This window comes from Oncorhynchus mykiss, chromosome 9 (genome assembly GCF_013265735.2).
Source record: "Oncorhynchus mykiss isolate Arlee chromosome 9, USDA_OmykA_1.1, whole genome shotgun sequence".
Taxonomy (NCBI): domain Eukaryota; kingdom Metazoa; phylum Chordata; class Actinopteri; order Salmoniformes; family Salmonidae; genus Oncorhynchus; species Oncorhynchus mykiss.
In genome coordinates this window covers 29,151,728-29,174,957 of record NC_048573.1, presented here as the reverse complement: position 1 = coordinate 29,174,957, position 23,230 = coordinate 29,151,728, and the positions used below count along the sequence as shown (strand labels likewise).

At 40.8% G+C, this 23,230-nt stretch overlaps 1 protein-coding gene across 3 annotated transcripts in view; it reads left to right on the top strand.

The window, feature by feature from the left end:
- The first annotated feature begins 369 nt into the window (after window positions 1-369).
- The window catches only part of LOC110531884 (uncharacterized protein KIAA0232), a 34,239-nt gene continuing 11,378 nt past the window's right edge, over window positions 370-23,230 (top strand). For 2 of the 3 annotated variants that reach the window (XR_005053222.1, XM_036987788.1), the window contains exons 1-3: window positions 370-588; window positions 5,664-6,215; window positions 16,943-17,083. Coding sequence is in view for 2 of the 3 variants with exons in the window: in XM_036987788.1 (XP_036843683.1) it covers window positions 5,997-6,215; window positions 16,943-17,083 (360 nt within the window). In the remaining variant the exon portion in view is untranslated. Of the gene's footprint in view, window positions 589-5,663; window positions 6,216-16,895; window positions 17,084-23,230 lie in introns of those variants that run through there. The other variant, XM_036987789.1, reaches the window with a different exon arrangement.

The window sequence follows — 23,230 nt, the reverse complement described above, 5'->3', positions numbered from 1 at the left end:
TTCCTGTCAAAATGTAACGAGTACTTTTGGGTGTCAGGGAGAATGTATGGAGTAAATAGAACATTATTTGCTTTAGGAATGTAGTGAAGTAAAAGTAAAGTTGTAAAAAATATAAATAGTAAAGTACAGATATCCCCCAAAACTACTTAAATAGTACATCAAAATGTTTTTACTTAAGCACTTTACACCACTGCTTATAAAACTCACATTTTGAGAGACGTACTATTTGCCATTCTGATGCAATCGTGAGTGGATGAATAAATCCTACTGGTTGTAGTAGAGGTTCGCCTTGTTGCCTGGAGACTGATGGGGCGGAAGCTTTCGGTATGAAACTGTCCCTATATGCACGACATGTTGGATCAAAAGGAGCCATTGCTCAGAGGGGGAGGGCCTTCGCGTCAGAGCCGTAATGTCGTCAGATTCATGTAATGTCGAAATATCGGCATTGAAAACAGCGCTGTCGCGGTTGCCGTTTGGCGTCCATGATAAGTGATGCTACTGCAGAGGATTCCGGAGCGCGAGCTCGGAACGCAGCGGGAGAGAAGTAACCACTCCCCCTCTTCTCCTCTTTACTTCAAGTAACGGCAGGTAAGGAAACAATATCTTAATAATAATGTTTACTAAAAAGCGCAATATATTTCAAGTTACGTTACATAGTGAGAATTCGTGGCGCATGTATTTTTTTTTTTTAAACGTCTCAGGTCCGGGTTAGGTCAGTCAGCCGCTCCTCCTCTGTCGTTTCACAACAGTTTTTTTTTTTTTTTTGTCGGAATGTTGTACTGTTACTTTGCAGTGTTTTGATGGGACTACTCAGTTCCAATGTTGGCCCCTTCCCCACACTAAATTCCCGAAATGGTATGGATTACTAATGTTGTCATATCGTTTAACTTTAGGGAAGTGACTTGAGCCAGTGTGTACAATGGCGTTAAATGGGAAACCGCGTTCTGTAATTCCACCATCATAGCAGCAGTCAACGGTCATCTGCCCACACGCCTACTGTTAGCGAGAACTGCGTCAAGTTTACAGTGACATTCAAATACAATTCTAAATACTACCGTTACCCCAATGAATTCCCTAAGCAGTAGATCAATCATCTATAGGCGTTTATTACTGGATGTGGAAAGCTAACTAGCTACCTTCGCTAACGTTACTGTAGCTAAGTATCCTAGGTTAGTTCCGTTAACTAGCTAGCTAGCGGTCGCCATTTGAGCGAATGGACGGCCACTGGCTGTCAAACATTGGATAAGTTAACATTTGCTCCTTTCAAGGAAACGTGTTACCGTAATTTTCTGCTAGCTACAAACTTTGTGGCTATCTAATGCTAGGGGAATTTTGAACGTTTGCTATAGCCCTGGTTAGTCGAATGTGTATGGTGCGTCTAGCTAGGGTTGGCTAGCTTTGATAGTGTCTAATGAAATGGCTACCTCGTAAGAAAAGTCCTATATCGCTAGCTAGTTTTATGCTTATCAGCTGACTTACTATCCCCCATTGGTTAATGTGAACATTGGCTAACTAAGCTAGCTAGCTATCATGCAGAATAATCCATGGCTACCGTTAGTTAGCTAGCCAGGCACCTTTAGTGTCAAGGAAGTTTGCTGAAGCCAGCCAGCCAGACACTAATGTGTCTCCTGTCATTTGTTCGCTAGCGAACAATCAACAAACCATAGGATAACAGTGACGTAGAATCTATAATGCATGCCCAACGTTAGATCGGCTGTGCTGTTCAGAGCAAGATGTTTTATTTTTTTCATTTTATTATTATGAACAAAACAAATACAAAAACAGAAATATACAAACAAGAGTACATAAACCTAACAGACATTACATATCTGGGGTATTACATATCAAGATGCATTTTAAATGTCAGTTTTATGGTGCGTATTGCTTTTTTTGTTTTTACATTTACTGATAATTTCAAAGTAGAATTTTAAAATGTATCTTAATTAATGTGAAGAAGGGTTTGTTCTCCTCCCACTTCGTTTTATGGAAAATCCTCAACATTTTCACTTGGAGTATTGTTATATTATCCTAAAAGAAGAATATCACCTTTAGGGGCAGCTCTACGATTTGAAACTCATCAGGAGTGAATGTAACATTGTGTGTTCTCATGAATTCTGGATAATCATATACTTGTCCATCATTATTCAATTTTTTAAAATATTTTTAATATTTTTTTTACCTTTATTTAACTAGGCAAGAACAAATTCTTATTTTCAATGACTGCCTAGGAACAGTCTGTTCAGGGGCAGAACAACATATTTGTACCTTATCAGTTTGGGGTTTTGAACTTGCAACCTTCTGGTTACTAGTCCAACTCTCTAACCGCTAGGCTACCCTGCCACCCCTTTAACCCAGATAATGCTGTTGTCAAACCAGTTCTGGGAAAACAAAGACTTGTTTTTGTATTTTATGTTTTTATTTTTCCAGATAGTATATCAATGTGGCGGAAAATTATGGTTTGTACATGAGGTTTCAAGTTAGAAGTACTTGTTTATGAAAGTTAGCAAGCTTAATAGGGATCTTACCCACAACAAAGTTGCATTTGAGTGAGAATTCTAGACCACCAATTTGTTGGAATATTAAATTAGGGATTATATTCCAAATGTAAAACTTATTTCTTAAATAGTTTTGTATCCATTTGATCTGAAAGATTATATTAAGACGTTTTAAAATCCAGAGCATTCAACCCTCTCTCATTTTGGGTACTACATATTACCGCTTTTCTTAAATAATTTGTTTTTTTTCCTCCATATGAAGTTAAATAATTTAGTTTCAACCATTTTAGTTACTGACAGAGGAACATCCAAGGCAAGGGAGGTATAAACTAATCTGGACTGACCTTCAGATTTTGACAGAAGTACATGTCCAGATTAAGAAATATCTCTTAATAACGAGGAGTTCAATTTCTTTCCAATTGTCTCTACAATAGGAGAGAAATTTCAGTTGGCCCTTTTCTATCTGATATTTGTTAACTTTAATACCAAAAAATGTGTTAATCTTTTACAGGGATATTACATACTGAGTTTAAGTTACATCTTTTCAACGCAAATAATTCACGTCCTAATATTCAGAGATAAATCAGGTACATGTGAGAAGGCATTAATACACTCAATAACTTTATGATCTTTTAAAAAAAATGGTGTCGTCAGCCAATTGTGAACATTTTATCTTGTATCTGAATACCCCTAAAACTATCCTTATTGATATGAAGTGTCATAACTTGTGTGAGCAATAAGAAAGGAGAAATTGGGCGTCCTTGTTTAATTCCGCGTCTAATGTCAAATCTCTGAAGTTCCATGGGATAATTTAACAGCGCTGTTACAATTCTTGTAAAGTGTCTTAATTACAATTTGAAAATATTGACTAAAAACAAAAAAAAATTGAGGTTTCAAAAAGAAAATGTTAAACTGTATCAAAAGCCTTGTAAGTCTACAAATAAAATAAAGCTATCTTCCATAATGTGCTCATTGTCATCTATTAAGTCCAATACTAGTCAAATATTATTACATATACAGTGCTGTGAAAAAGTATTTGCCCCCTTTGTGATTTCATTTTTTTTGCAAATTTTTCACACAATGTTTCAGATCAAACACGTTTTAATATTACACCAAGATAAACTGCATTTTGTGTTTACTTGGGTTAAGTGATAGCTTTTTCCCCTTAATAAATAAAATTATCCGAACCTTCCATGGCCCTATGTGACAAAGTAATTGCCCCCCTTGTTAAGGGGGGCAATAAATTGTGAATTTACTGTGGTTAATCACATTTTTTGGAAAGCTGAGTTGAATTTCACTAGCCACGCCCAGGCCTGATTACTGCCAGACCTGTTGAATCAAGACATCACTTTTATTTAACCAGGTAAGCTAGTTGAGAACAACTGCGACCTGGCCAGGATAAAGCAAAGCAGTGCGACACAAACAATCACATTTATTTGTCACATACACATAATTAGCAGATGTTAATGCAAGTGTAGCGAAATGCTTGTGCTTCTAGTTCTGACCATGCAGTAATATAACCTAACAATTTCACAACTACCTTATACACACAAGTGTAAAGGAATGAATATGTACATAAAAATATATGAATGAGTGATGCCCGAACGGCATAGGCAAGATGCAGTAGATGGTATAGAGTACAGTATATACAGTGGGAAGAACAAGTATTTGATACACTGCCGATTTTGCAGGTTTTCATACTTACAAAGCATGTAGAGGTCTGTAATTTTTTTATCATAGGTACACTTCAACTGTGAGAGACGGAATCTAAAACAAAATCCAGAAAATCACATTGTATGATTAAGTATTTAAATTAGCATTTTATTGCATGACATAAGTATTTGATCACCTACCAACCAGTAAGAATTCCGGCTCTCACAGACCTGTTAGTTTTTCTTTAATAAGCCCCCTGTTCTCCACTCATTACCTGTATTAACTGCACCTGTTTGAACTCGTTACCTGTATAAAAGACACCTATCTTAATTTTGACTCTGTTAATGTTGTCATTACAAAAATATGACAAATCTTCTCCAACATGGCGTTTGTTAAATATTTACTTAATACCTTGAATAATAATGAAGTGCCTTGATAATAACGAAGTGTAATGGCTTGTTTCAAATAGGTTTTTATTAAGAATCATATCCATGTAAACAAGTGTACAAACAGAATTGTGATCTCCCTTTTTATGACCCCCGTGTACATTGGCCTGGCCAATTACCGTAACCTCAAATTTTGTGTAACCGGTTGTTCAGCCGGAAGCTGGCGCTAGTGTAACACATTGTAAAGGGTGTCTGAACTTCTTGATTGGGACTTGTTTTATATTTGGTTCATTTAATAAATGCTAGCTGCCATGACTGAATTCAAACGCAAGTTGATTTATTTGTGTGTTTGTGTGTGTTCGCAGCTGGGAAGACTTTAACCAATTAGTGGGGCAAGATGGGGGCTGTCAAAATGTTGCAGACTTTTATTTTTTTTATTTTTTAGGCCACTCATTACGTGCTTTCACAATTTTTTTTAATATGCATTTCTAAAATGTTATAGTTGGTTTGAAGTTAAGCCACTGAAATTTGGAGCTATTGGAGTTAACATATTGTCCCATGTACATTGTGTAATTTACTGATGGTCTCTATCTAGCCCCATAGGGCATTATGATCAGGTTGAGTGCAGTTGCACAAATGAATGATTTCTTGTGTGCTGTTGTCATGTGGGCAGGATTGAAACCAAACCCACCCTTCATTTACGTTGTGATGACGTCACGACCATAAGTCTCACAACTCAGTTAAGGACAAGACTGACTTTATGACCAAAATGATCCGTTTTACACTGTAGTCAATTTTGACAGTATAACAAATGTTGCAGACTCGTATTGATGCCACAGACTATTTTCTAAATGACAAGTTTGTTTTTAGGAGCAGTTGCTCTTTTAAAAACCATCTGTGGGGACAGACTGCTTGTAAATATGCACTTGGGCAGGGTGGGAGATGAGGCCTGTAGTAACCAATAATTGGTCAACAAGCCATTTTATTTTGAAGTATGTTGTGAGCAACTGCTTTGTGTTTTTTGTAAGTCTTCTAAGTCTAGGGCCTATATCATAGTTTAACAGAACACACCTTGTGAAACATTTAAATGCAACCCAGAGAAGTGACGCAAGTCTGTTTCCTCTTTCAGGTTGTGCCGGTGGAGTAAGCCGCAGCCCAACATGATCCCCTCCGATTGATGCGCAAACACGTCAAGTGTTTTGCCAAGCAGCTGATCGCTTTCATCAGTTAAAGCCATGCCTGACGAGTAAATATCCCTACTTGCTCAAGGCAATAAAAAATAAAAAAACAGCCCCCTACATGTCTCTGCAAGTAGACTCCCTCTTGTTCGTCCTGCTGGAGTAAATCCCCCCTTCCAGATAGGCTCCACTGCCCTCTCTCCGCACCGCCCCACTACTGCCTCTCCACATCCACCTGTCACAATGCCGCTCCACCTCAGAATGGTCAACACCTAAAGATTCCCATGCGTCCAGTGAGCGACGGTCCTGCTCCTGTAAGCTTCTCACGCCCCCACCCCCCAGTTGGCCCCCTGCCCACCTCTGAGATGTCCCTGCTCCACTCGCTGGGCCCAGTGCAGAGCTGGCTGGGCCAGGAGCTGGAGAAGTGCGGGATTGATGCCATGATCTACACCCGCTACGTCCTCAGCCTGCTCCTGCACGACAGTTACGACCTGCAGGATCAGGTGGGTTTCCAGCAGTAACAATGTCTTGTTAAACATGATGGTCTCTAGTTCCCCCACTTGGTTAAAGCAATTTAAGTTCTCGTGATCATAACATTTGGAAAATAAGGGAAAAGGGATACCTAGTCAGTTGCACAACTGAATCCATTCAACCAAAATGTCTTCCACATTTAACCCAACCCCTCTGAATCAGAGATGATAACAACATTTTTGTTACAGCCTGAATTCAAAATGGATTAAATATAATTATTTATTTTGCCCAACTACACACGGTACACCATAATGACAAAGTGAAATCATGTTTTTAGAAATGTATTAAATTAAATAGATACACCTACAGTGCCTTGCGAAAGTATTCGGCCCCCTTGAACTTTGCAACCTTTTGCCACATTTTAGGCTTCAAACATAAAGATATAAAACTGTATTTTTTTGTGAAGAATCAACAACAAGTGGGACACAATCATGAAGTGGAATGACATTTATTGGATATTTCAAACTTTTTTAACAAATCAAAAACTGAAAAATTGGGCGTGCAAAATTATTCAGCCCCCTTAAGTTAATACTTTGTAGCGCCACCTTTTGCTGCGATTACAGCTGTAAGTCGCTTGGGGTATGTATCTATCAGTTTTGCACATCGAGAGACTGACATTTTTTCCCATTCCTCCTTGCAAAACAGCTCGAGCTCAGTGAGGTTGGATGGAGAGCATTTGAACAGCAGTTTTCAGTTCTTTTCACAGATTCTCGATTGGATTCAGGTCTGGACTTTGACTTGGCCATTCTAACACCTGGATATGTTTATTTTTGAACCATTCCATTGTAGATTTTGCTTTATGTTTTGGATCATTGTCTTGTTGGAAGACAAATCTCTGTCCCAGTCTCAGGTCTTTTGCAGACTCCATCAGGTTTTCTTCCAGAATGGTCCTGTATTTGGCTCCATCCATCTTCCCATCAATTTTAACCATCTTCCCTGTCCCTGTTGAACAAAAGCAGGCCCAAACCATGATGCTGCCACCACCATGTTTGACAGTGGGGATGGTGTGTTCAGCTGTGTTGCTTTTACGCCAAACATGACGTTTTGCATTGTTGCCAAAAAGTTCAATTTTGGTTTCATCTGACCAGAGCACCTTCTTCCACATGTTTGGTGTGTCTCCCAGGTGGCTTGTGGCAAACTTTAAACAACACTTTTTATGGATATCTTTAAGAAATGGCTTTCTTCTTGCCACTCTTCCATAAAGGCCAGATTTGTGCAATATACGACTGATTGTTGTCCTATGGACAGAGTCTCCCACCTCAGCTGTAGATCTCTGCAGTTCATCCAGAGTGATCATGGGCCTCTTGGCTGCATCTCTGATCAGTCTTCTCCTTGTATGAGCTGAAATTTTAGAGGGACGGCCAGGTCTTGGTAGATTTGCAGTGGTCTGATACTCCTTCCATTTCAATATTATCGCTTGCACAGTGCTCCTTGGGATGTTTAAAGCTTGGGAAATCTTTTTGTATCCAAATCCGGCTTTAAACTTCTTCACAACAGTATCTCGGACCTGCCTGGTGTGTTCCTTGTTCTTCGTGATGCTCTTTGCGCTTTTAACGGACCTCTGAGACTATCACAGTGCAGGTGCATTTATACGGAGACTTGATTACACACAGGTGGATTGTATTTATCATCATTAGTCATTTAGGTCAACATTGGATCATTCAGAGATCCTCACTGAACTTCTGGAGAGAGTTTGCTGCACTGAAAGTAAAGGGGCTGAATAATTTTGCACGCCCAATTTTTCCGTTTTTGATTTGTTAAAAAAGTTTGGATATTTCAATAAATGTCGTTCCACTTCATGATTGTGTCCCACTAGTTGTTGATTCTTCACAAAAAAATACAGTTTTATATCTTTATGTTTGAAGCCTGAAATGTGGCAAAAGGTTGCAAAGTTCAAGGGGGCCGAATACTTTCGCAAGGCACTGTATATATATATATATATATAAAATATATATACAAACGTTTGGAGACCCTTTCAAATGAGTGGATTTGGCTATTTCCGCCATACCCGTTTCTGACAGGTGTATAAATTAAGCACACAGCCATTGCAATCTCCATAGACAAACATTGGCAGTAGAATGGCCTTTACTGAAGAGCTCAGTGACTTTCAACGTGGCACTATAATAGGATGCCAATTTCCAACAAGTAAGGTCAAACTTCTGCCCTGCTAGAGCTACCCCTGTCAACTGTAAGTGCTGTTATTGTGAAGTGGAAACGTCTAGGAGCAACAATGGCTCAGCCGCAAAGTGGTATGCCACACAAGCTGCGAATGGGACCGCCGAGTGCTGAAGTGTTTGTCCTCGGATGCAACACTGCCTCTGGAAGCAACGTCAGCACAACAACTGTTTGTCGGGAGCTCAATGAAATGGCTTTCCATGGCTGAATAGCTGCACACAAGCCTAAGATCACCTTACCCAATGCCAAGCGTCGGCTGGAGTGGTGTAAAGCTCGCTGCCATTGGACTCTGGAGCAGTGGAAACGCATTCTCTGGAGTGATTAATCACGCATCATCATCTGGCAGTCTGATGGACGAATCTGGGTTTGGTAGATGCCAGGAGAGCGCTACCTACCCGAATGCATGGTGCCAACTGTAAAGATTGGTGGAGGAGGAATAATGGTCTGGGGCTGTTTCTCATGGCCCTTTAGTTCCAGTGATGGGAAATCTTAACACTACAGCATCAATGACATTCTAGACGGTTCTGTGCTTGCAACAGTTTGGGGAAGGCCTTTTCCTGTTTCAGCATGAAAATTCCCCCGTGCACAAAGCAAGGTCCATACAGAAATGGTTTGTCAAGATCTGTGTGGAAGAACGAATGACCTGCACAGAGCTGTGACTTCAACCCCATCGAACACCTTTGGGATGAATTGGAATGCCAACTGCGAGCCAGGCCTAATCTCAAACAGTTGGTAATGTTGTGTATCTAATTTATACCCCTGGGTCAATACTCTGTAGAAGCACCTTTTGACAGCGATTACAGCTATGAGTCTTTCTGGATAATTCCTATAAGCGCTTTGCACATTTGGATTGTACAACATAAGCACTTTATTTTATTCTTCAAGCTCTGTCAAGTTGTTTGTTGATCATTGCTAGACAGCCCATTCAAACCTTGACGTAGATTTTCAAGCCGATTTCAGAAAAAACTGTAACTAGACCACTCCGGAACATTAACTATTTTGGTAAGAAACTCCAGTGTAGATTTGGCCATGTTTTAGGTTATTGTCCTGCTGAAAGGTTAATTTGCTCCCAGTGTCTGTTTAGAAAGCAGACTGAACCATGTTTTTCCTCTAGGATTTGTGCAAAACTCCCTAGTCCTTGCCGATGACAAGCATACCCATAAAATGATGCAGCCACCATCATGCTTGAAAATATGAAGTGGTACTCAGTGTTGTTTGATTTGCCCCAAACAATAAACTTTTGATTTAGGACATAAAGTAAATTTCTTTGCCACATTTTTTGCAATTTTACTTTGGTGCCTTATTGCAAACGGTGCATATTCTGTACAGGCTTCCTTAGTTTTACTTTGTCATTTAGGCTTATTGTGAAGTAACTACAATGTTTATCCATCCTCAGTTCTCATATCACAGCCATTAAACTCTTAACTGTTTTAAAATCACTATTGGCCTCATAGTGAAATCCCAGATCGGTTTCCTTCCTCTCCGGAAACTAGACAATTTCAATTACTTTCACTGGTAAAGAGGACAAACTGAGAAGTGAACTCTCATTATTAGATCTTCAATATTCAAATATGATGGAAGGATTGGCGTTTGAATTTGGTCAAGTTTGTGTGTAAAAACTATTGTTATCCATCAACAATAATAAGCCACCAGGTATAGACAACCTAGATAGGTAGGTTGGCAACCTATTGAGAATGGTAGCAGACTGTATTGCCACCCCTATTTGCCGTGTCTTTAACAAAAGCCTAAAGGACTGTGTGTATCCACAGGCATGGAAGGAAGCTATAGTAATTCCACTACCTAAAAATAGTAAAACACTCGTTGCTGGCTCTAACAGCCGCCCAATCTGTTTGCTGCCTGTTCTCAGTAAACTGATGGAGAATTTTTTTTGAACAAATACAATGCTATTTTTCTAATAAGTTAACTACTGACTTTCAACTTGTACTGCAGTGACTCCGATGACTGATTGGCCAAAAGCTGTATTTTTAGATTTCAGTGCAGCCTTTGATATTATTGATCATAATTTTTTTTTGAAAAAAACTCACTTGATATGGCTTTACATCACCTGCCATCACATGGTTGGAGATTTAATTATCCAGTAGAACTGAGTATTCTTCAATGGGAGCTTCTCTAACATCGGATACAGTGCATTTGGAAAGTATTCAGACCCCTTCCCTTTTTCTACGTTATGTTACAGCCTTATTCTAAGATTGATGAGGGGGAAAAACTATTTGATCAATCTACACACAATACCCCATATTGATCTAGGGAAGGGTACCAAAAAATGTCTGCAGCATTGAAGGTCCCCAAGAACAGTGGCCTCCATCATTCTTAAATGGAAGACATTTGTAACCACTAAGACTCTTTCTAGAGCTGGCTGCCCGGCCAAACTGAGCAATCGGGGGAGAAGAGCCTTGGTCAGGGAGGTGACCAAGAACCCTATGGTCATTCTGACAGAGTTCGTCTGTGAGATGGCAGAACCTTCCAAAAAGACAACCATCTCTGCAGCACTCCACCAATCAGGCCTTTTTATAGTAGAGTGGCCAGGCGGAAGCCACTCCTCAGTAAAAGACACATGACAGCCCGCTTGGAGTTTGCCAAAAGGCACCTAAAGGACTCTCAGACCATGAGACAAGATTCTCTGGTCTGATGAAACCAAGATTGAACTCTTTGGCCTAAATGCCAAGCATCACGTCTGGAGGAAACCTGGTACCATCCATATGGTGAAGCGTGGTTACAGCATCATGCTGTGGGGATGTTTTTCAGCGGCAGGGACTGGATAACAACCCTAAGCACACAGCCAAGAACACACAGGAGTGACTTCGGGACAAGTCTCTGAATGTCCTTGAGTGGTCCAGCCAGAGCCTGGACTTGAACCCGATCTAACAACTTTGGAGAGACTTGAAAATAGCTGTGCAGCAACGCTCCCCATCCAACCTGACACAGCTTGAGAGGATCTGCAGAGAAGAATGGGAGAAACTCACAAATACAGGTGTGCCAAGCTTGTGGTGTCAGACCCTAGGAGACTCGAGGCTGTAATTGCTGCCGAAGGTACTTCAACAAAGTCCTGAGTAAAGGGTCTGAATACTTATTTCAATTGGATAATTCCATTTTATAAATTTGTAATAAATTGTCAATGTCAACCTGGTTTTGCTTTGTCATTATGTGGTATTGTGTGTAGATTGAGGGTGGAAAATACTATTTAATCCATTTTAGAATAAGGCTAACTTAACAAAATGTGGAAAAAGTCAAGTTAATCTTCTCTGTTTTTACAAATGATTTGTCACTTGTCTTAGAAGAAGCTAAAATGACTATGTGTAGTGTGCAATCATCAGCATACATCAGCACCTACAGCCAGTGAGCGCACAGACTCTTGGCAAGGAGTTAGTGTAAACTGTTCTGAAATACAAAAACAATTGTATTTGGTTCAAAGCATTCTCTTAACCCTAAACCGTTGAAGAAGTTGAACTCCTAGCATTGGATAGTCAGTTATCATGGTCAAGTCATATTGACAAATTTGTTGTGAAGATTGGGAGAGGTAGCCTGTCTTATTTTTTTGTATGCGGTTTTGACACAGATCAACTGTACCATATTGACGTCTGGTAATAATTAAACTGTTAAGAACAAATTTATTTACAATGACTCCCTACCAAGAGGCAATAGGATGCCTGAGGGGAGGGGGGCTGGGATTAAGAATGCAGGACAAAACACACATCATGACAAGAGACACCACAACACTACATAAAGAGAGACCAAAGACACACAGCACAGTAGCATCACATGACAACAACACGGTAGCGACACATGGTAGCTGCACAAACATGGCACAAATATTGTTAGGCACAGACAATGGCACAAACGGCAAAAAAATATAGACAACAATGCATCACGCGAAACAGCCACAACTGTCAGTGTCCATGTTTGAGTCTTTGAATGAAGATAACGGTCCAGTTTGAGTTATCTTCATTCAAAGACTCAAACATGGACGTTTTTTTTTTTCTTTTTGCAGCTCGTTCTACTCGCTAGCTGCAGTGAACTGAAAAGAGGAGTGACTCCGTGATGGGTGTGCTTTGGGGACCTTTAACACAATGTGACTGGCAGAACGGGTGTTGGATGGGGGTTGCAATAGATATCTCAGATAGGGGGGAGTGAGGCATAAGAGGGTTTTTATAAATGAGCATCAACCAGTGGGTCTTGTGACAACCAGTTTACAGAGTAGTATAGAGTGCAGTGATGTGTCCTATAAGGAGCATTGGTGGCAAATCTGATGGCCGAATGTTAAAGAACATCTAGCCCCTTGAGAGCACCCTTACCTGCCGATATATAAATTACGTCTCTGTAGTCTAGCATGGGTAGATTGGTCATCTGAATCAGGGTTAGTTTGGCAGCTGGGGTGAAAGAGTGATTTACTACAGAGGAGACCAAGTCTATATTTAACTTTTAGCCTGCAGCTTTGATATGCGCTGAGAGAAGGACAGGGTACTGTCTAGCCATATTTATTTATATAGGAGGTTAATAAGTGTGTGGCAAAGCTGGGACTTTGGGAGTTTTGAAAAGTTATCCTCTGTGACCACTGATGAGTGCCCAAACTTGACAGGAAAAAACGTTGGCCTTTTGAAAAGGACACAAGATCAAGTAGCTGAGCTGAACCCAGATCAGAAAATTATTTTCCTGCATTGCATTATTCATCAGGTGCTCTGTAAATGTGTCCTGAAAATGAGCCATGTTGTGGATACAGCCAATAAAATGGTAAACCTCATAAGAGCGAAATCTTTAAACCACAGACAGTTTGTCTCACTGTTGGAAGAGACAGTCATGCAGATCTCCCCTACCACACAAACGTGAGATGGCTGAGTTTGGGGAAGGTGCTTAAAAGGGTGTGGGACCTGAAGTCGGAGATTGATGAGTTTTTGCAAATGAAAGTAAAATGTGGATTTCTCTCAACTGCAAGAAAGAATGGTTGGATGATTTTGCCTTCACCGTGGACATCATGGCCCTCCATGAATGAACTGAATTCCAAACTACAAGGGAAGGGCCTTTTGCACATCAGATGTACAGCCTTGTCAAAGCCTTTAAGGGAAAATTACTCCCCCTGACCCGCCAAGTAGAAGCCAACAATCTCACCCACCTTCCACAACTAGGCTGTTCCCTATCAGATGACCAGTGGGAGAAGTATACATCGCTGCTGTATGCTTTGAACAAGGAGTTTTCTCATCGTTTTGAGGATTTCAAAGTGTTGGAAAATGACATGCTGTTGCTTCTCTCCTTTCACCTTCAATGTGGATAACGCTCCCACTGACCTGCAATTTAAGCTTATTGATCTTCAGTCTGATGCAGTGATTGGAAAACAATCAAAACAATGTAACTGATGAGGTTCTATGCATCTCTCGATGAACAAAACTTTCCAAAGATTAGGAGTCATGCTCAGAAGATGTTTGTACTGTTTGGGTCAACCCATGTATGTGAAGACATTTTCAGTGATGAAATATAACAAGTCAAGACAAAGATTCTCTTACTGACTCTCAGCAATCCTGCGCATAGCAATGTCAGAAACTATACCTGACTTCACTGCTCTAGTCAATGCCCATCAGAGACTTCACTCCTCACACTGATTGAGTAGTTGAAATGTAATGTTGAGCTCACTCTTTCCTATGTTTTTGTGCATACCCGTTAACAAGAGTTTTGTCCGTGGTGCTGAATGCAGTGTACTTTTCCGTCCGTGTAGTTCATTGCATGTTTAATAATGAAAATACCTACCAAAAGGAGAACATGGATATGGTTTATTTCTGTGGATGTTAATAAAGTAAAATAAATTGCATATCTGGATGTGATTTACAGTAGATATCTGTCAAGTCATACACATGATATATAATCCTGTAATATGATTCTTACCGCGATGGCAATAATATATTCTAATGTGGCTCTCCATGGAAAATAATTGCCCAGGCCTGCTCTAAACCTTTGGCGGTAGTAATGACACCGGTGGGGAGAGGGGCATTCTTCTTACCAAACCAAATTACCTTTGTTTTGGAGGTGTTCAGAACAAGGTTAAGAGTAGAGAGGGCTTGTTGTAGAGATATTTAACAAAGTATAAGACGATCATCTGCATATAAATGGATGAGAGCTTCCTACTGCCTGAGCTATGTTGTTGATGTAAATTGAGAACAGTGTGGGGCCTAGGATCGAGCCTTGGTGTACTCCCTTTGTGACAGGCAGTGGCAGAGACAGCAGATGTTCTGACTTTATACACTGCACTCTTTGAGAGAGGTAGTTAGCACACCAGACCAAAGACCCCTCCTTAGCCAGCTCACAAGAATGGAATGGCCTACCGTATCAAAAGCTTTGGCCAAGTCAATAAAAATAGCATCACAACATTGCTTAGAATCAAGGACAATGGTGACATCATTGAGGACCTTTTAAGATTGCAGTGACACATCCATAACCTGAGTGGAAAACCAAATTGCATACCAGAGAGAATACTATAGACATCAAGAAAGCCAGTAAGCTGATTTATTGACAAGTTTTTCCAACACTTTTGATAAACAGGGCAAAATAGAAATATGCCTATAACAGTTCGGATCAGCTTGATCTCCCCCTTTTTAAATAAAGAATGCACTGTGGCTGCCTTCCCAGAAAGGAGAGACCAGTTAAAAAGGTCTGAAAGGCTTGGCAATGATAGGGGCAGCAACCTTAAAGAAGGAAGGGTCTAAACCATCTGACCCAGATGTTTTTTGGGGGTCAATTTTCAGGAGCTCTTTTAGTACCTCGGACTCAGTGACCGCCTGCAGGGAGAAACTTTGTAGCACGGCAGGGGAAAAAGAGGGGATAGTCACAATGGAATGGGTTGGAGATGAGGAAATGTTGGACGGGCAAGGAGGCATGGCTGAGTCAAATAGGAATCCTGACATAATGAAGTGGTGATTAAAGAGCTCAGCCATGTTCTTCTTGTCAGTAACAACCACATCATCAACATTAAGGAACATGGGCAGCTGTGAGGAAGAGGGTTTATTCTCCAGGTCTTTAACCGTTTTCCAGAATATCTTGGGGTTCGACCCACAGAGAGAGAACTGCTCCTTAAAGTAACCAACTTTGGCCTTCTGGATAACCTGAGTGCACTTATTTTTCATTTGCCTGAATGAGAGCCAGTCAGCCTGAGTATGTGTGTGCCAAGCCTTTCGCCAAATGCAGATCTTGAGGTGGAGTAACTCTGCAAGATCACCTGTTTTTAATTCTCATTTTCTTTATGGGTGCGTGTTTGTTACCACTGAAAATATCAAAAAAAGAAGGTCCAAGCGTCTTCGACAGAGGGCATCAAGCTGATTCTATACCAATTTACAAGGCTTGTTTATTAACGTTTTTTTAGCAAGCATCTATGACAAATCAGGACAAGTCGTTTCACTGAGCAGCCGTTACAGGCTGTAAAACAGTGATTACTAAGATCATTACAGAAAACACCAGACTAAAACCGATCAGGATTACTTGTGAGGATAACACTGAGGTGAGTAGCCTTTTCTGGGTGTTTGGAGTTATATCTTTTGGAAATGGTAACAATCTGAGAAAGATTTAGGGAGTCCCATTGCTTTAGGACTTGGTCAGGTGGTTTAAGCATGTCCCAGTTTAGGTCACCTAGCAGGACAAATTCAGACTTAGTGTATGGGGCCAGGAGAGAGCTTAGGGCAGGTAGGGTACAGGCCGGTGCTGATGGAAGACTATAGCACCCAGCAACAGACAACAAAGAGCTATTGGAAAGTTTTTGTATTTTTATGCTTAAAACCAGCAAATCAAATTGTTTGGGGACAGACTAGGTGGAAACAACTGAGCACTGAAGGTGATCCTTGGTAAAGATTGCCACTCCCCCACCTTTGGAAGAGCTGTCTTGCCAAAAACAAAGGTATAACCAGAAAGGTTAACATTAGTATTCAAAACACTCTTCCTTAACCACGTCTCAGTAATGACAAACACATCTGGATTGGAGCTGTAAACCCACACTTTCAATTGATCCATTTTATAGGTAATAAGCTTCTAGTGTTAACGTGCAGAAAACCCAGGCTTTTACGAGAGCAGCAATCAGTGAAGCAGATATCAGAGCAAGTCCGAATTGGGGCTAGCAACAGTAGATGGGCCATATTCATATATACTGTATATATGAATATGTATATATGAAGTGTGTAAATAGTATTTTTGTTGTCTCTGGGTGTCTTTCCAATATATAACTATTTTTTTATTTAATGCAGTATGTTCTGTACTTTGTCATGTATTTTAAATTTTATGTGGAGCCCAGGAAGAGTGGCTGCTGCATGTGCAGTAGCTAATGGGGATTCTACTAAACTAAACATACACATAGCCAATGAAGGAGAGGGTTCTGTTTCGTATTCATTATGAGTCAGGTGATTGTAAGTGAACCTATTGATTTAAAGCCGTCTTGTATTTCTTACATTTACAATGTTCTAAAACTTGCATTTCCTTTTCCTATTTAGACGAGCTGTCCCATTAAATGACTGATGTGGAGGAATTGTGTGTGCAGGAAAATGACATCTTGGGCTGGGAGAAGGGAACTGGGAAGAAATGGGGCAAGAGTAAGAAGAAAGGAGGAGGGACGGACCTAAGTCTGGAGGAGATAAAGAAGCAAGCCGCTGTGCAATGTCTGCGTTCAGCATCTGATGAAGTAAGTGCCGTTCACTCCAGTGTCGCCACATCTCTTCACCCCATGTTTTTGTATGCGTAGTCTACTCACAGCATTGCTCATGCACTCCTGAGAAATTGAAATGATATATTTCACTTTGACTCTTTGAAGCTTGAATATTCAGGAGCAGTTGCATATAATGATAATTAGTACAGCAGTTCTGTGGTTATTTTGGCACACACCAGCTTGTAAGCTACAAAGCTGAATATGTTGAACCATTGAAGAATAGCAGAAGCATGTACAGTGCCTTCAGAAAGTATTCATACCCCTTGACTTATTCCACTTTTTGTTATGTCGTGCCTTTTTCTCAGGAGTGGCTTCCATCTGGCCACTCTCCCATAAAGCCCAGATTGGTGAAGTGCTATAAACTGTCCTTCTGGCAGGTTCTACCATCTCAGCCAACAAACTCTGTAGTTCTGTCAGAGTGATCATTGGGTTCTTGGTCACTTCCCTGACCAAGATCCTTCTCGGCTGTTCGCTCAGTTTGGTTGGATGGCCAGCTCTGGGTAGTTTCAATTTCCAAATGCTTGAGACCACTGTACCCTTGGAACCTTCCAACACTCTAGAAATTGTTTTATAAGTCCGGGCTCTGGCTGGGCCACTCAAGGACATTCAGAGACTTGTCCCAAAGCGACACCTGCTTTGTCTTGGCTGTGTGCTTATGGTTGTTCTTTTGGAAGGTGAACCTACACCCCAGTCTGAGGTCCTGAGTGCTCTGGACCAGCTTTTCATCAAGGATCTCTGTACGTTGCTCTGTTCATCTTTCCCTCTCCTGACTAGTCTCCCAGTCCCTGCCGCTGAAAAACATCCCCACAGCGTGATGCTGCCACCATGCTTCACTGTAGGGATGGTGCCAGGTTTCTTCTAGACGTTATGCTTGGCATTCAGGCCAAAGAGTTTAATCTTGGTTTCATCAGACCAGAGAATCTTGTTTCATGGTCTGAGTCTTTTTAGGTGCCTTTTGGCAAACTCACAGCAGACTGTTGTCTTTTTTTACTGAGGAGTAGCTTCCTTCTGGCCACTCTACGATAAAGGCCTGATTGGTGGAGTGCTGCAGCGATGGTTGTCCTTCTGGAAGGTTCCCCATCTCCATAGAGGAACTCTGGAGCTCCTTCAGAGTGACTATCGGTTCCAAACTTCTTCCATTTAAGAATGATGTAGGCCACTGTGTTCTTGGGGACCTTCAATACTGCAGAAATGTTTTGGTACCCTTCCCCAGATCTGTGCCTCGACAATCCTGTCTCGGAGCTCTACAGACAATTCCTTCCACCTCATGGCTTGGTTTTTGCTCTGACATGCACTGTCAACTGTGGGACCTTATATAGACAGGTGTGTGCCATTCCAAATCATGTCAAATCAATTGAATTTAACACAAGTACAACTTGATTGGAGTCCAGAAACATCTCAAGGATGATCAATGGAAACAACATTGTGGTATTATGTGTAGATTGAAGATATTTTTTAAAATCCATTTTAGAATAAGACTGACCAGCCTTATTTTGTGATTGCTCTCCAGGATTTTCACAGCCAGTGTGATGTAATGAGTGTTTACTGGCAATGTTGGATTGAGGTCAGCAAAGTGAAGAACTGTGAACCAGTGAAAGACTCCCATGTGCACTTACACTGTTACACTCAGTATTGAGATAATGTTATGTGTGACGTTGCAGAGGTGTCAATGCATGTAAGCGAGTGCACAGTTTAATAAACCTGCAATATATTCTGTCTGTGCCCTTTTCCCAAGCAAAATCCCCCCAAAAATGTCTGACATTTTCCTTAGTGGTTGGTTGGCAGTAGTATAGTATCAAAAGCAGCCCGTAGTAGATAGAGCTGGAGGGCGTATAGGGGGAAGGGTCTGCAAGGTAGAGGAGGAGTGTGCTGCTCTCTTGGGACTGGACTCTGCAGTCTTTTAAAAAACATTTTACCAGCACATGCTGCACAGGATTGCAGCACAGAGAGCAGAGTGTGTGCGTGTTGCCCGTCAGCTGACCGGCATTAACACAATGATGCAAGAGGAAACACAGGACCAGGGGAGAAACGTAGCTTTTTTTTTTACTGGGCGTCATGGTAAGGAATGTCACTTTCTGTCAGAAAGAGTGCGAGAAGGAGGAGTGTGTAAATGTAAAACATTTTTGACTAATCCGGCCCTCAATATATAGCACTCCTCACCGAATGCAGTTGCTTTTATGATGGTGTCTATTGTCTACTGTTCTGTTGAGGCATTTTGACATGGCTTTCTTTTTATAGACCTGATCGTTGCAATATTTTTTTTTTTTTTTTTTTTTTTTTTACAGCAAAACAGATCACTTGTTCAGCAAATCAATAGGTACAAGGAAGAAGTAGGTGTCAGAACTTTGTCTAATGCCTGATATTTTGTAAGTGTTTTGATGGAAAGACAGGTGGTTGTTTGGGCTATGCTTAGTCATTCTCTCACAATATTTTCTTACATCCTGGAATTAAAAAGGATTGTTGGTGTTTGTATCATTTGATTTACACAACATGCCTACCACTTTGAAGATCAAGATAGTTTTAATTGTGAAACAAACAAGAAATAAGACGACAACTGAACTTGTGTGCATAACTAATACTTTGACCCCTTTTTCAGCAATTACAGCTGCAAGTTTCTTGGGGAATGTCTCTCTTTGGCACAACTATCCACTGGGATTTTTGCCAATTCTTCAAGGCAAAACTGCTCCAGCTCCTTCAAGTTCTATGGGTTCTGCTGGTGTACAGCAATCTTTAAGTCATACCACAGATTCTCAATTGGATTGAGGTCTGGGCTTTGACTAGGCCATTCCAAGATATTTAAATGTTTCTCCTTAAACCACTCGAGTGTTGCTTTAGCAGTATGCTTAAGGTCATTGTCCTGCTGTAAGGTGAACCTCCGTCCCAGTCTCAAATCTCTGGAAGACTGAAACAGGTTTCCCTCAAGAATTTCCCTGTATTTAGCGCCATCCATCATTCCTTCAATTCTGACCAGTTTCCCACTCCCTGCTGATGAAAACATTGTCACAGCATGATGCTTGCACCACCATGCTTCACTGTGGGGGATGATGTTCTTGGGGTGATGCGAGGTGTTGGGTTTGCGTCAGACTTAGCGTTTTCCTTGATGGCCAAAAAGCTCAATTTTAGTCTCATCTGAGTACCTTCTTCCATATGTTTGGGGAGTCTCCCACACACCTTTTGGCGAACACAAAGTATTTGCTTATTTTTTCCCGTTAAGCAATGGCTTTTATTGGCCACTCTTCCATAAAGCCCAGCTCTGTGGAATGTACAGCTTAAAGTGGTCCTATGGACAGATACTCCAAATTCCGCTGTGGAGCTTTGCAGCTACTTCAGGGTTATCTTTGGTCTCTTTGTTGCCTCTGATTAATGCCCTCCTTGCCTGGTCTGTGAATTTTGGAAGGTGGCCCTCTTTTGGCAGGTTTGTTGTGGTGCCAAATTCTTTCCATTTTTTAAATAATGGATTTAAATGGTGCTCTATGGGATGTTCAAAGGTTTGGATATTTTTTTGTAATTCTCCACAAATTTGTGACTTGTTTGGCGAGCTCCTTGGTCTTCATGGTGCTGCTTGCTTAGTGGTGTTGCAGACTTGGGGCCTTTCAGAACAGGGGTGTGTGTGTGTGTATAGTGGGGCAAAAAAGTATTTAGTCAGCCACCAATTGTGCAAGTTCTCCCACTTAAAGATGAGAGGCCTGTAATTTTCATCATAGGTACACTTCAACTATGACAGACAAAATTAGAAAACAAAATCCAGAAAATCACATTGTAGGATTTTTTATGAATTTATTTGCAAATTATGGTGGAAAATAAGTATTTGGTCACCTACAAACAAGCAAGATTTCTGGCTCTCACAGACCTGTAACTTCTTCTTTAAGAGGCTCCTCTGTCCTCCACTCGTTACCTGTATTAATGGCACCTGTTTGAACTTGTTATCAGTATAAAAGACACCTGTCCACAACCTCAAACAGTCACACTCCAAACTCCACTATGGCCAAGACCAAAGAGCTGTCAAAGGACACCAGAAACAAAATTGTAGACCTGCACCAGGCTGGGAAGACTGAATCTGCAATAGGTAAGCAGCTTGGTTTGAAGAGATCAACTGTGGGAGCAATTATTAGGAAATGGAAGACACAAGACCACTGATAATCTCCCTCTATCTGGGGCTCCACGCAAGATCTCACCCCGTGGAGTCAAAATGATCACAAGAACGGTGAGCAAAATTCCCAGAACCACACGGGGGGGGGGACCTAGTGAACGACCTGCATAGAGCTGGGACCAAAGTAACAAAGCCTACCATCAGTAACACACTACGCCGCCAGGGACTCGAATCCTGCAGTGCCAGACGTGTCCCCCTGCTTAAGCCAGTACATGTCCAGGCCCATCTGAAGTTTGCTAGAGAGCATTTGGATGATCCAGAAGAAGATTGGGAGAATGTCATATGGTCAGATGAAACCAAAATATAACTTTTTGGTAAACTCAACTCGTCGTGTTTGGAGGACAAAGAAAGCTGAGTTGCATCCAAAGAACACCATACCTACTGTGAAGCATGGGGGTGGAAACATCATGCTTTGGGGCTGTTTTTCTGCAAAGGGACCAGGATGACTGATCCGTGTAAAGGAAAGAATGAATGGGGCCATGTATCGTGAAATTTGTGTGAAAACCTCCTTCCATCAGCAAGGGTATTGAAGATGAAACATGTCTGGGTCTTTCAGCATGACAATGATCCCAAACACACCGCCCGGGCAACGAAGGAGTGGCTTCGTAAGAAGCATTTGAAGGTCCTGGAGTGGCCTAGCCAGTCTCCAGATCTCAACCCCATAGAAAATCTTTGGAGGGAGTTGAAAGTCTGTGTTGCCCAGCAACAGCCCCAAAACATCACTGCTCTAGAGGAGATCTGCATGGAGGAATGGGCCAAAATACCAGCAACAGTGTGTGGAAACCTTGTGAAGACTTACAGAAAATGTTTGACCTCTGTCATTGCCAACAAAGGGTATAGAACAAAGTATTGAGAAACTTTTGTTATTGACCAAATACTTATTTTCCACCATAATTTGCAAATAAATTCATAAGAAATCCTACAATGTGATTTTCTGGATATATTTTCCTCATTTTGTCTGTCATAGTTGAAGTTTACCTATGATGAAAATTACAGGCCTCTCATCTTTTTAAGCGGGAGTACTTGCACAGTTGGTGGCTGACTAAATACTTTTTTGCCCCACTGTATACAACTTTAAATGACTGAAAATGTATGAATTCACTCTGTTAGTTTTGGATATTGTCTAGGCCGATATGATCAGGACTATTTTCTAAGTAAGAGAACATTACACTTTAAACTAAAACACACGTGTTACTCGTAAGAAGTAATGGTGCATATTGCTCAATTTAATTTGTGACCTGTCTTTTAACTGTGTTAAATTAAATAATTTGAAACCATAGTAAACAGAAACTGTTGTACAACTAAACATCAAGGAATCAACAGTGCGTCCCGGGTGGCGCAGTGGTCGAGGGCACTGCATCGCAGTGTCTGTCAGAGATGATATTCAGGTGTTTAATTTCCCACCCTGTAGACCATGTTTGAGGTCTGGGGAAAATCTGGAAAATTGTGACTTAAAAAAAAAAAAAAAAATGTAGTTACCCTTTAATTCAAGCGCACACCTAGCAATAGGCTGTTTAACCAAAAATATTGTATTTTAAGCTTTTTGAAGCTGGTATACAAAACCGAAAATAAGATGCAAAAACTAAATTTAAGAATGGTAAGCATAGAAATAAAACGGATCTACCGCTTCTTATAGACTTGCTTTCAATGAGTGACAGATCTGTAACTCACATTTCCATCTGAATTTGGTCAGATCACCCAAAAAGTTACATATTGCAGCTTTAATTGAAAAGGTTTTTGGGAAAGCCTTCCCATCTACCAGAAGACTTTTCATTAGCATCATTGCTAACTGCTTCACAAAGTGGCAGACTTGAGTACTGCACACAGAGGTTGCAAGAAATACGAATCACTAACGCATTTTGTTCATGTCGTATGATAAACTTGTGCAAATTAATACATTTAGTTGATTCCCTATTAAAGTTAATGCACTTTTGAATATTGTTGAATTCTGTTTTAATGCCTGGTTTCTGTGA